General features: G+C 34.1%; 1 protein-coding gene across 1 annotated transcript in view; it reads left to right on the plus strand.

Moving 5' to 3' along the window:
- The window catches only part of LOC136822546 (uncharacterized), a 72340-nt gene that overhangs the window by 36369 nt on the left and 21042 nt on the right, over positions 1-14929 (plus strand). The window contains exons 24-35 of the mRNA XM_067078810.1: positions 895-962; positions 1197-1254; positions 1544-1606; positions 3717-3823; positions 4308-4407; positions 4752-4849; positions 5095-5208; positions 11919-12029; positions 12652-12745; positions 13620-13694; positions 14053-14105; positions 14651-14735. Coding sequence (XP_066934911.1) covers positions 895-962; positions 1197-1254; positions 1544-1606; positions 3717-3823; positions 4308-4407; positions 4752-4849; positions 5095-5208; positions 11919-12029; positions 12652-12745; positions 13620-13694; positions 14053-14105; positions 14651-14735 — 1026 coding nt within the window. The remainder of the gene's footprint in view (positions 1-894; positions 963-1196; positions 1255-1543; positions 1607-3716; positions 3824-4307; positions 4408-4751; positions 4850-5094; positions 5209-11918; positions 12030-12651; positions 12746-13619; positions 13695-14052; positions 14106-14650; positions 14736-14929) is intronic.

The following is a 14929-nucleotide window of genomic DNA, read 5'->3' on the forward strand; positions in this document are numbered from 1 at the left end:
AAAAAACATCATCCATTTTTGAAACACAAGTTTGGTTGGTTTGGTTGGTTGTTGGTTGTGACAGCTTCGTGTAAATCGCGCACCAAAAGACGGTTTCATGCAAAGCATACACCAAATCGGAAAAAAAATATTTCTCTTTTTTTAAAAACTTTTCTCTTTAAAAAAAAAAGCTCCCCGAAAACATTTTTTTTTCTCTGAAATTAAATATTTTTCTCTAAAAAAACTAAAAACTTTTGTTTTCCTAAAAAACTTTTTTTTCTCTAAAATTAATTATTTTTCTCGAAAATTAAATATTTTTCTCTAATATTAAATATTTTTCTCTAAAATTAAATATTTTTCTCTAAAATTAAATATTTTTCTGTGAAAAAAATTTTTTTTCTCTAAAATTAATTATTTTTCTCGAAAATTAAATATTTTTCTCGAAAATTAAATATTTTTCTCGAATATTAATTATTTTTCTCGAAAATTAAATATTTTTCTCTAAAATTAAATATATTTCTCTAAAAAAATTTTTTTTATTATGATGGCCTTCCTCGGCTTCCATAGTCCGCACATACCCAGCATCAATTTTTGCCTAAGTACCCCCTCCCCTTCCAGGGTCTAAATTACGTCAGTCTTTGTTTGCCAAAAATTTCAATTGAATTTCCTAATCTACCAAGAGTTCCTCTAAATTAACTGTTGTCTGTTCGTCCGGTCGTTTCTCTGTTATTACTTACAAAAGAATCTACAGTGGAAACATGCAAACTCAAGTTACTCATTCCAAAAGAAATGAAAAATAGATTTTCAAATACCTGCTCTCGGAGTTACAGTCGAATTAGCAAAATTTCTAGTGCGAAATTTATTTTTTCTGTTCCAAAATATAGGCGTAAAGTTTTTTTCTTGTTTCTCTTACAGAAAGCATTAGAAGATTTGAGTCACATTACAACTGTTAATCATGATTACTGTAACGCTTATAAATCAAGGTAATGTACCAAAGTTTTTGTTTCATTGATACCGTGCAATTAACGGTAACGTTATCTTCCAAAAGTCTGTCTAATTAATTACACTTTTAACTATATTTTACTAATTTTTTACTTTATGAAGGAAAATATGAACTGGTGCACTCGACGAGCTCATCTACTTTAGGGAAAGAGATTTGGGGTTCCCGATGCTAAACTCAATACTATTGTATGAATTTGACTTTATTTTCAACTTAGAGCTGAAATCTTTATTGCAAATGGAGACGTGGCTCTGGCGATTTCTAGTTATAGCCAGGTATAAATTTGACTTTTTGCCATCTAAGAGAACCTTAGTAATGATTTTGATATCTACTTTATTCAAGTCTACTATTTACTCTGCTCATTATAGGACATATGGGTTAGCATTCTCAGAGCATTCTCAAGAGTAATTTTTTCCCAACTTTTAAGATTCTTAATTTCGGGCACTCGGTACGACGAATTTCCTTGTAGGTATCAAATACTTCTATTACATATTAGGTCAACTGATCGTATTTTTCGTTAAACGAAATACACAAATACACAAATTTTCGCATTTCTGATTTCAGGCGATTCGTATTAAACCAAAAAGTCCTGAACTCTATTATGCACGAGCTGAGCTTTTGGAGGAAGTAAGTTGATCATTATTACACCTATTCTTTTCAGTCCGACTTACCATTATTGAAGTAAATGTTCAATTTGCGTAAAACCCTATTCGTACTAGAGGGGGGGGGTTCTGTTCGGTGGGGAAACTTTTTGGACCTACCCCGGTGGGGTGGAGGTCCTATAAATTAACCCGTGTTCGTTAGTTAGTTAGTTCGTTCGTTCGTTCGTTAGTTACCAACTTTTCTCGAGATTGGCTCATTCAATTTTTCTGATTTTTTGCACAAAGGTGCATTACTATAAACCCTCGAATGTGACGGAGCCCGATTTTCGAAAAAAAAAATTTTCCGGCCGGTAGAACCGGAAATGTCCCGAAAAAAGCGGTTTTTTGAGATTTTCTCGAGATTTTCTCATTAGTTTTTTGCGATTTTTTGAACATAGATGCACATTAGTACTGCCGAAAAGGCGTCGAAAACCGTTTGCCGAAAAAAAATTTTTCTGCCGGAAATCGTCGTTTTTTCACATTTCCGTCACATTTTTTCAACTTATTTAATTGTTTCTTTACAGAAAAATGTTCTTTATGATGATGCCCAAAACTTAGCATCGTTTGATTTCCAAAAAAATCATCCTTTGAATCCGGAATTCCTTAAAAATCGCCGGAACAGCCGAAAACCGGCGTAAAACGGTTTTCCTTCATTTTTTCAACTTATACTCGACAGATTTTCATGATTTTTTGCACAATGATGTAAAATGGCAATGCCCAAAATGTGACAGAGCCCAATTTTCGAAAAAAAAAATTTTCTGGCCGGTAGAACCGGAAATGTCCCGAAAAAAGCGGTTTTTTGAGATTTTCTCGAGATTTTATCATTAGTTTTTTGCGATTTTTTGTACATAGATGCACATTAGTACTGCCGAAAAGGTGTCGAAAACCGTTTGCAGAAAAAAAAATTTTTTCGGTCTGTAGAACCGGAAATGTGCCGGAAATCGTCGTTTTTCACATTTCCGTCACATTTTTTCAACTTATTTAATTGTTTCTTTACAGAAAAATGTTCTTTATGATAATGCCCAAAACTTAGCATCGTTTGATTTCCAAAAAAATCATCCTTTGAATCCGGAACTCTTTAAAAATCGCCGGCGGCGGAACACAGCCGAAAACCGGCGTAAAAAACGGTTTTCCTTCATTTTTTCAACTTATACTCGACAGATTTTCATGATTTTTTGCACAATGATGTAAAATGGCAATGCCCAAAATGTGACACAGCCCAATTTTCGAAAAAGAAATTTTTCCGGCCGCTAGAACCGGAAGCGGTTTTTTGAGATTTTCTCGAGATTTTCTCATTAGTTTTTTGCGATTTTTTGCACATAGATGCACATTAGTACTGCCGAAAAGGTGTTTCTTAATTGCTTTCTCCGTTCCAATAGATATATAAATCGAAATTTAAAATTATACATTACTTCCATTAAATTCTAATTATTCGTTTTATAAATAGGTAGGTCCATTAAAGTATTACTTGTTTTTTTTTTCTTTATTGAAACAAAGACACGTGTACACTACGAACATATATTACAAAACCTTACTTAAACATAAAATATAGTCCCTCCCCCCCCCCGCTAGGGGTGGGGAAACTAATGTTAATAATCCCTGACATGATAAAGCTTTTGACTTTGAATTGGCTATAAATTCTTAATTTCCCTATAATCCTAGTATTAATAGGGTTAAGGAATCGCTTCTGTTTGATTCTTACGTTTACTCCCATAATGGCCGATTTTTCTTATGTTACTTAATTTTGAAAAGCACTACAATTGTTATACTTTGCTTGGTATTGTTGTGAAGAATGTCACCATCAGTCAATATTTCTTTAATCTAAATAAGTTTATCGACCCAGTGATATTCATATTGGAAGTTTATCGTGGCTTGGATCACGAGATTTACGTTTGGCTACGTTTCGAGAGATTCTTCTCCCATCACCGGGCAATATTTCTTTCCCGTAATTCTTTAACCCCGCAATTTTCGTTCCCTATCATTTCTCATTTGGAAAATAAACAACCCGTTATCACTTGTTTAGGGAAAATTTGTATTTTATTTGAGCTTTTCTTAACCGCTATCCTACAAAACTTCATGCAAGTCTTTACCCATAGAGAGGTGATATTATTTTGGCTTTGGAAGATTACAAAAGCGCAAATCAACATGATCAAACAAATACTAATGCAATCAAGAAAATTGGAATGTACCATTTCAAAACTAAGTATGAATGGATGTCTTAAATGGACACTCTTCTTTTTTATATTAGAACCACGTTATTTTTTTATGAGGCTCGACTGTTCTTATTTTTCGGTATTTTGAGCCTGAAATATTTCTTCTTCGTTCTTATTTCCTTATGTTTACTAATTCTAACTTTGATTTGTCTTCAGTTAACACCCTCTAATTCGACGTTCTTCTGTTCGATGCGCTCTATTATTCGATAATATTGAAAGTTACCGTCAACAAAAAAACTCTTATAAACGACGCTCTACAATTCGATACGCTTCCTAATTCGATGAAAATCTAATTCTCTAATCTAAATCTAATTCGATGAAAATCGAAATAGAGAGCGTCAACTGTATTCAGCCATTCCAGACTCGGCATTGTTCTTAGATTGTCTTTAGCCTTCACCCTCTCCAGATCTAAATGTGATACGCTGATTTGTCACCTATCCACAATCTTTCATAACCCTTTTTCTTTGTTTTTAGATCATGGATTGCATCTGTCAATGATTTTACTGAGTTGTTGTCAAGGGAACCAAAAAATGCAGAAGCTTTTCTCTTTCGTGGATGTGCTAATTCAAAAATGGTATTAATTTCCCACTTTTGTTCACTTATACTCATCTTTCAAGAAGTGAATGGAAGATCCCTTTACTATTTCGCTTATTTTTTGACTTCTTATTAAACTGATCAGGTAGAAAAGAAATTCTAGTTTCTTGGGAGATTCCACGCAATCAGACACTTGAGACTATCAGGTGAGTGAATCAATCCCATTACTCCATCGCTTTGAGTGAGATCTTTTTACGTAAGAAATGACAAACAGATAAAATCAGGTCCATCCTTTGTCAATGTCCTGGTTCCGAAATTATCTAACAACAATCGAAGTCATTTGCTCCTTTGATAATTAATTGTGGTTACTATCTTCTCTTTTAGTTTAATTTTGAGGCGGCGATTCGTGATTTTTCAATCTCCATCAGTTTGCAACCAGATAATTATCTACCATTTTACCATCGTGCATGTTTGTTAAGAAAGTAAGATCAACTGTTTTCTTGCCAAATCAAGATTTAAAACTTAATAAAAAGAAGGGCTATAGGATTTAAGACATTATTAGTTATATACGGTCTTCTCAAGGTGCGATACGGGATATACAGGGTCAGTAAAACCGTATTGGTGGCGAGGCTTGCCAGAGTTTTGAGGAATTTACTTTGTATAAAACATTTTACGGTGACAAGGAATAGTTTTACAATTTAAACTTTTGCATTCTCATATTTTCAAGAGTGTTACCGAAGCAAGCAATACGCGATTTCAGTGTTTCTCTTCTTTTGGATTCGTCACTTGGGAATGTTTCATCCTTCATCCATCGTGGAATATTATACGCTCAATTAGAAAGGTAATAATTTGATTTTTGTCGAGCGTATTTAATGATTAGTGTTAATTTAATGATCAGGGCTAGTCCTGTCAATAAAGCTTTGGCGGTGGGGGGGGGCTTGCGATGGTAGAAAGTACCCATAATTTTTTTCATAAACTGCAGCAAAAAATCTCAAATACCGGTCAAAATTGTTCTGGAAAGTTCAGAAATACATGAAACTTGACCATTTAATACTGGATCACCGGTCATTTTACATTAAATATTAAAACACCGATCAATACACCGTTTTCATGTCTCGGCAAATCCGGGTGGCCGGTCTTGCGGAACATCCCGAAATTTCGAACATGGTAGGAAAACAAGAGGGGGGCGGGGCGTTCCAAAAAGTTGGAAAAAGTGATGTAGGCTTTTTCTCATTCCTACAATTACATGAAAAGGCAAAGTTTTGTACTAGTGTTATTCGATTTAAAGAATGAGACCCTTTCCATGATTTTGAGCCCAAAAACCATGTTAAACTTTACCTTTGAAAGCCCATACTCAAGAAAAAGCCCTGTCTTTTGAAACTTGACAATTACTGTAAAATTCGAACCTATATACTATTTCTAAGTTTTAGCTCATGTATATAGGATGTCTTATTATATTTTATCATATTATTTTCAAGGAAATTAAAGATTTTTCAAGAAAATAAAAGCTATGGTGGTTGTTTACTTTTTGAGGTATAAAAGTAACCCTTGCAAACCACTTTCGTTTTTCTCGGCAAAAAGCCCGGGAGACAAAAAAAAACATTTTTGACAACAAAATAAAAATGGCCGAAAACGATGAACAACTATCTGGCTTCAAACTATGGTCATAAGTTTCTTTGAGATCATATTTACATTCTCATGGGAAATCGACAGAAGGAAGTTTTTATGAATTAGTGGCAAGGTAGGAAAATTTTTCTTCCCCACCAGGATTCGAACCGGGTTCTCTAAAATAGAATTAAATGTCGCTAACCATCAAACCATCCTGACACCTAACTATACCCTGTAAATTGACATACATATTATACTAAAAAATAAAGAAATAGTATTGTTATATTTTTCTTTTTAAGAACAAAATCTATTTAGTACCTGTCAATCAAAGTGCCAATCAAAATCAATTTAATCGACCGCCGGAGGCGGTTTATTTCATAGTGGTACGCTAATCTCGTTTTGCCTTGACTCATTACTTTGTCTACCATTTACTTTCGGCTTTTTTAACTAGATTACCCAGGTGTTTCTCTTTTTTTTCGCTGAATGTCTTTTATTCGGAATTGAATAATCGAGACATGAAAAATGACTATATTGTAATCTGTTTTCAATGAATAATCTAAAATGTACTGGAGATGACATTTAGGCGTTAATAATGTGCGCGCGCTCTTTTGCGAGCGTGACTACGAGTGATGGAAGGCGGTCGTTTCAGTGTGGTTTAGATCCACACTGTGACCTAGTAGTATGATTTCTGATTTTTCAGATTTATTATTTGATTTCTTTTTTTCATCAGCAGAATCATTTATAGTACCTGTCAATCAAAGTTGTTTTAATATTGGTTTTGTTTTAATCTTTTTACAGGACATACGTAGCCCACTGTGAAAACAGCATTACCATAACGTTTCCGACCGAGACCTAGGGCAAGAGGCTGAAAGTTTTCGAAATTTTGAAGGGTCACTATATGTTGAACATAAAGAACAATTGAAAAAACCACAAGTATTGCGTAAAAAATTATTCAATTTACTTAAAAATGACATCCCAAATAGCAGACTGGCCGAATTTATGGAAGAGAAACCATTAAATAGGAAACAACTCAAAGATTACGATTTGCCATTAACAATATTCGAATCCAATAAAAAATATAACTACGATAACAATTTGTGTTTAGAAAAAAATGCTAAGTTATTTACAGTTGAACTAAAAATAAGTCAAAAAAATGTAAACGATCTAAGTGAAGCTACAGTTGGACAGGGTGACAATGACCTTTGGGCAAATCACAGAAAGGGACGTATCATTGCATCAAATTTTCATAAAGTTTTTACTAAAGACAAAACGTTGGAGAAAAACCCTGGAGCTGATTGTAAATTTTTGATTGACACTTTGTTAGGGAAAGTAGGCCCGTCGGGTGATTTATTTTCACTAAAACATGGGAGGAACACTGAGTCACGAGCACGCAAGAGATACGAAAAAATCATGAAAACCAAGCATAGACAATTCAAATTGAGAGAATCAGGCTTGTTTTTACTTGAAGAGTATCCTTACATAGGTGGTTCACCAGACGGACTTGTTTCGTGTTCTTGTTGTATTGATAAAGAAGGAGAAGGGGTCTTAGAAGTCAAATGTCCACTATCTATTGTAGATGCTGTGCCAACCCATGAAAACCTACCCTATTTGAATAAAGATAAAACGACTGGACAGGTGAGTTTGAGCAAAAAACATGGTTATTATTTTCAAATACAAGGTCAGTTGGCAATAACAGGACGAGAGTATTGCGATTTTTTTGTGTTCACAAGGCATGGAGAATACATGGAAAGGATTCGATTTGATAAAACTCTGTGGTTGGAACTACTTGAACGCTTGAAAAGATTCTGGACTAGTCATCTCTCTTGCCAAATCCTTCGTGAGGTCGAAGAAGACCCTCTGAGTCAGGCAACTAGCGAACTTAAGTTGTCAGATAGCACAAACAGTGGTAAAAACAGTAACACCCAACCTGTCCAAAGTAATATCCCAAATAAAAAGAGCAAATTGAGTTTACAATAAAATTTGAAATATGTAAATTGTAGCCAATATATTTTATAAACATACAGTATTTCCTGAAAAAGCCTTTAGTGTATTTTCAAAGGAAAAATATTCAATATCATTCCGGTAAAATGTATATTTTAAATAATAAATAACATTTTATTCAGAAAAGGAAAACATCAATTTTTGTATGTTCTAAGGAAAAAACCTTAATAACCGTATTTTTAAGGAAAATTTAGTTCGTATTTTCCAAGGAAAAAACCTTTAACCGTACTATTCTGAAAGGAAAAAATGAAAGTAAAAGTCTATGCTAAAGAAAAAATTAGTTTCGTATTTTCCAAGGAAAAAGCTGTTGATCATATTTGCTGAGGAAAAAAACTATTGTGTACTTTGAAAGGAAAAAAAACTTTTAGACGAGGCTGTACGAGGAAAAAATAATTCTAAATGAATATTATATATAGAACGGAAATAAATATTCTAAAAATTTTCTGATTACGTACTTTCTAAGGAAAATAAAGGTGCATAATGAAATATTGATGATTTATTATGTTAGAGCATATTTTCAAAGGAAAAAGTCTTATTTCACATGACTTCTCAAGAGAAAAGCTACATTAACGGAATAAATTTTGGCGGATATCGGAAAAATTGAATTCGATGGGAACTTAATTTGGAACCAAATCCACCAAAATTTCTTCCTTCTATCATCTTCGTATTTTTCAAGGAAATAACCTTCTTGCGTATTTACAAAGGAAAACGCTTTTTGATAATATCTGAGGAAAAAGCCTTTTTGTATTTTCTAAGGAAAATCTTAGAAAATCTTAATCTTTATAATGTATTTTATAAGGAAAATATATTAACTCGAAAATAGCAAAATTTTTCTATAATCAACTTTAGAAAGAAAAAATGTTCTATTTCCAATAAAAAATAACCAGTAGAATTTTGCAATATTTTATTATTATTACCATAACTATTATTTTATTAGGAAAATATGTTCTTTAATATATTTTAGAAGGAAAAATCATTCTTTATTAATTTCAGAAGCAAAAAATTGTTAAATAAAGATATTTTAAAGTTAAAATAATGTAACAATATTGAAGTTTATGCCAAAACGTTTGAAATTGATACACGCTTTTTTTTTTATAAGAATGGTGTAAATCCATTTCATCATGGATATTCTTAACTTTTTTGGGAAAATCATCCTAAAATATTCTTACAGCATTCTTAGGTTAGGATCCTAATTGACTAAAAAATTGTCTAAAAATGGCATTCTTAGCTTGAGTAGCAAAATTCTATGATGGTGATATTCTTAGCATATTCTTCATTTTTTGGCCATTTTCATCATGGACATTCTTATAAAGTGTATTCTTATAAAAAAAAAAGCGTGTAATAACTATGAATATTTTTACTATGTGTACTATACAATACTTTATTAGGTTGAAAATAGATATTATAGATTTTGAAGTTTATTTTGACAAAAAAAAGAAGACAAACTATTACAAATAATTTTTTCAAACATTTCATTTATAAATAGGCTTTTTCAAATTAGTTAAAGCTGAACATATAATCAAAATATCATCCACTTGAGGTATTAAGGAAATGGGTATCTCTTGAGATAAAATGCTAAAGGTTTTAATTTCACCGATAACTTGTTCAACAATAATACGTAACTTTGCAATGGAACATGTGGTTTTTAGAGCTGCTGCTGACATCTGACTTACTCCACGTCTTCCAGGTGGTACTTTAAGATGAATACTCCTTTCGTTACACTCATCTAAAATGTTGAAACCTTTATCAGCCATCAATGTAGTATGCGGTGGTACAAGGGAAAGATAATTAGTCCTACACACTCAAGGCTTTGTCAGAAATTCCACCAACATAAGCATTTGAAATAAACATGACACTCGAATTAGATGAAACAGCTACTAAAATTTTTAATGTGTTGTGGTGTTTGTAGTTGCTCCACGTTAAACGTTGATTGATGAGGCCTTTAGGGGTTTCTATAAAGAGTTCTGTTGCGTCGATAATGGAATGAAGATTTGAAATTGGTTTAAAAACAAGTGGCTTAGTTACATTAAGTGTACCTTGATCAGGAATAAAAATAAATGACTTTAAAATTGAGGATGTGACTTTCAACCAGGTTCGAATGATGCGACTGGTGGTGGTCAATGAAACTTTAAAACGGTTAGCCAAATCCTTCTCCAATTAAGCAAGTCTCAACTTCATCAATAACATTAAAAATTCATCTTTTCCACACAATTTTCGTTCAGGACCCATTCTCTTTGGAATTTCTGCAAAATTTGCGCTTTAAAATGGTCGAAGTAAATTTAAATCCAACCCATCTGCGTTTAACAAATGGAAAAAAGCCGTAAAACCTTGCAATTTGAACGATATCTTGTCAGCAGCAGCTCTTTCTTGTGAAGATCATCTTTGAGTTTATTAATTTCTTTCAAAGCAGCAAAATATTTAGATTTAAGCATCCAACCAAAACAAAGTAAGCTAGCTACAGTAACCATGCAAGAAAAAAACATATTACGGTACGTACCATGACGGAAAACAAAGAAAGAAGGGAGAAAAAGACACTGACGGTTTCCATTATTAATTATGGGTTCATTAATAGGAGATTCATCACGTGTAGATGGAATGTGTCCAGGTGAAACATCAAAATCAATAGCTAGGGATGAATCATTAACAATTTCAGGGTTTGGGACATCAGTAGGGTTGGGAACAACAGCATCATCATCATTATTATTAATATTTTAGTATTAAATAGTATTTTAGTTTAGACGTCTCCTAGTAGTTTTGTTTTTATTTCCAATTGCAACATCAACGTCAACATTATTATTGAGGAAAAGTGTAGGGTGGGGGTTGGTTTTTGTGGGCATGCCGTCAGGAAAATGGACAGAACACACTCTCGACTGTTTGTGCCTGCTAGGTGACCACAACAAATTTTTATTTGATGGTTCCCTGCGATTAATCAGTTCTCGCCAAATCATTCTCGCTTCCGGATTTTCTCTTTCAGTGGGAAATGTGAACAACCTGTGAAGGAAAAATTGGATTTTCGTTATTCAATTAACCAAACAAGCAAAAAATTGTATAACACCTAGTTATTCCATTTTTTTTTCACCATGGGTATTGACAAACCTGAAGATTTAGCCCCATCTTGGAAATTGAATTCTAGCCCCATTATCAGAAATGGAAAAAAAGGAATGCAGTCTCCCTTCCCTCAAAATTAGAGTCTGAAAGCTGTGGCACTTAAAGTGCCACCAACACTCAGTCATCTGTATGTATCTGACCTTGAAACCCGAAATAAATAAACCTGACTTATGTTTTCACATGTTAAATAAACAAAAAATCACTTACTGGAAGGGTGGTAAACAAGTGCAAACTGAGTTTGAATATGTTGTCTGGTGCAAGTCACACCACTCATCTTCCCATTTTGAAAATCTATAATCACTGCTCTTGCGACCAACAACAGCACAAGTTCTCGATCTCGAACATTTGGAAGATGGACGACTGTTGTTATTCGAAGCCATTACCCAACAAATACAGATGTGCAAAGATTGCAAAAGATTCAAAAATCAAAAAGTTGTAGGAAAGAAAGTCGACTGAAAACATAAACTGCTTCCTGCGGCTGAGGTCCGTGCCAAGTTTCCTACCTTTTCCTACCATCAAAATAGGAATCGGCGCGAAGACCGTAATGCGCATGCTCAGCTGAGACATGAAAACCGTGTATTTGCTAGATCACCGATCAATAACGGATTCTCAAAAATCCCCCCTCTTGTTCTTGTTATCGTCTTCACAAATGTTTTTACTGATTACCAACTTCAGTAGAGTCTCGAACGAACAGGGGGGAGGAAACCGTTCGAGTTAAGGAAATTTTCGATACCCTAGTGTACTGGTTGTTTTATTTCACCTTTCCCGGTTTAATTTTTTAACTCCTATCATCGTCAGCTTTCAGGGTTAATGAATATTCTGCATTACATACAGGTATGATCAAGCACGTTGGGATTTCGAGTCTGCGATCCGATTGGACCGTTCCTTGGCTCCAGTTCACGTCAACATTGGTGTGTTGGATTTGAAAGCCAATGATACAACAGGGTAAATCTATAGATTTTAGAAAAAGCAAGATCCCCTCCTTAAAGGTAGACAGACCATATTTCAAATGCGACCTCTCCCTTCGAAATAATCGAAGACCCACTCCTTTACTAAACATGGTGACAATTTATCCTTGGCGGTATAGCGCCGGCTCCAATAAGTGCTAATTCGGGATTTTTTATTCATTTTGAATTGAGCTTTCCTATTGATTAGCCAGGTAGGTCCATAAAAGTATCACTCGTTTTAATTAGATTTTTTTACTAGCGTAATCCCAATAACTAAGTTACCAACTTTACTCGTGGTTGATTCAATTTTGATTCGATTTTGAATTTAATGTTTTCGTTAGGTTAACCAGGTACAATTATGTGCATTGATTGTGAGAATTTTCAAAATCACAGTTAATTTTATCAGAAATACTCCCCTCCCCCGATGCTGGATGAAGATTCAAGCGAAAAGCGGACCAGCAGAGTCTTTCTTCAGCGTTGTAGTACGGGAGGAAGGGGGGACTGGTTCAAGTTGTGGTAAAAATCAAAAATTCTTCTTGTATTACGCACGAAATTGTAGGCCCACGAAAGTATCACTTATTCGTCTTTGAAATATACATTGATTATTTTCACACTTTTAGAGCATTAAAGCGATTCAACATAGCTATACGGATGGACTCTACGTACGTACGTGCGTATTTATGTCGTGCAGAGTCTTACGAAAAACAGCAAGAGGTTCGTGTAGTTTTCTTATAGAACTCGATCTTTTTTGTATCCTAAAGGTTTTGTTTTTAAATAAGAGTGATAACGTTTGCTTAACTCATCAATTTTGATTTACAAGCTATTTGATATTGAATTGGCACGGATGTGAAACAAGAGATTGGTCAGAAAGAGGAAAAGAAAAACATCTTTTGCTTATATAAGTAGAATATAACAATAGGAAGACACTGTCCTGGTATGAAGTATGTGTCTGATATGAAATGGGAACACTTATGTAAAAATAAAACCTTTAACGGTTGATCAATCCTTTTTTTATATGTTAACGGTTGATCAAACTTAAACTAGGCTTTAGGCCTCTTCCAATGAACGAACCAGCTATAAACTCGAACGAAGGATGTACTTAAACCTGCTGAAACAGTCTTAAGTAAATTCTTTGAACAATTTTCGGTTTGGTTTTATCATCCTTCACGACCTCGTCCCCGTGTATCCCAGGCTTTACTTACGTTACTGATTGACGCCAGAGAATACCCTGGTGTATGCTGATGCGATTTTCCCCAGGGTATTATCTAGCGCTATCAGTAAGAATCAAAAATTTGATATAACGCAGGGAACGAGGTTGCATCCTGCATTGTGTTACCACCAAAATGTTTCATATATAACAACAAATCTGTAGTGTTATTTAAGTGTTTTAACTTTTAAAACTTTTTTTCAAGTCATCTTTTTCATAAGACTGCTGAGGTAAAGTTTATCCATCTGTTTGCCGACAAAAGGACGGAAAATGTGTCAGGCTTCGCTTTTTCCTATACTAGCTTATTTCATTTTTTACCAAGAGAAATTTGGTATACGACAAGAAGATTGGTCAAATAATTTTATTTTCAATTTCTCTCAGTACCAAGAAGCGATCAAAGATTACACGCGAGCAATTCATATGCAACCAGATGTTACTGAATATAGAGTCTCAAGGGTAGAGATTTTCATTTGTTTACTCGTTGATAATCCAGTATAAACTTTTTCATCTTAAACTTTTTCGTTGCATTTTCTCAAAATTCTTCCGTTTTAAACCGATTTTGCTTCTTAGCCAGTTATTTGGTCCAATTTTCGGAGCGAATTTTCTGTTTGAAATCAACTCTCCATTGGTTACAAAAATTCTCTTCTGCTATCAGATACAATTGTTTGGAGCGAAATGAAGAAATTCCATTTGTCAATTCTTGGAAATTAAAGTCACTACTACGGAATTATTCTTAACTGCCTTTTCTCGTTGAATGTCCTTCATAACATAGAACAGCATATTTTTACAATAATTTTGATGTCTTTCATTTCAGGGAAGGTTATTACTGAAGCTTGGAAATTTAGAACTTGCACGTTTCCATATAAGGTAACACTCTTTCCTCTCCAGTTTTGAAGTAATTATTAAGAAATTCTAAGTTTTCTCCTCCGTCGGTCCTTCGTCTCGATTTCAAATCAAAAGAACTTTTTGGAATAAGTTGAAATTTTAAGTCTCTCCAGTTAGTGCCTTTCCCAAAGGTAATTTTTAGGAGGAGGCGGTTAAAAAAAGGACTATTAAGACCGTCCTACATCTTGACACTTTCGTTCTTTGCGTGGATGACTTTGTTGACAACAGATTTTTGCATTAAGGTAAAAGTTAATCTTCTCTAATTTTGATCAAATGATTCACAAGTATGAGGATGAGTAGCGATGGCCAAGTGGTCAAAAGCATCGGCGTTATGAACCAGATGTTCATAAGAGGAGGTTCCCCGCTCCTTCCAATGTTCCGTCGAGTTCGTAGATAGCCGATGAGCCGACTTGCCGTGGCCCCTGTGATAACAATCCAAAGACTGTTTAAAAAGTTTTAGATTACTAGGCTATCCACGTGAAATATCGGCTCTAACTAATACTATTTCCCTTTGATTACTTTATCAGACAATGTGCAGCAATGAACACCAATAAAACTTCGTCACCAACGCAACAAGCTGCTGTTGAAACATTCCTGCAAAACTATTCAACGGTAAGGGTGGTGGATGGTTTCTCGACTAAGCCAATATTTTCAATTTTGTCATGCTACATGCACTGTACTTGCAAATCACGAATTTTGCAAACACTGTCTAATTCGACGTTTTACTATTTGATACACTCCATCATTTGGTGATATTGAAAGTGACCGTCAACAAGAAACTCTCATATAATCATCGATAAAATCGC

Source organism: Clytia hemisphaerica, unplaced genomic scaffold, assembly GCF_902728285.1.
Source record: "Clytia hemisphaerica strain Z4C2 unplaced genomic scaffold, Clytia hemisphaerica genome assembly, whole genome shotgun sequence".
Classification (NCBI taxonomy): domain Eukaryota; kingdom Metazoa; phylum Cnidaria; class Hydrozoa; order Leptothecata; family Clytiidae; genus Clytia; species Clytia hemisphaerica.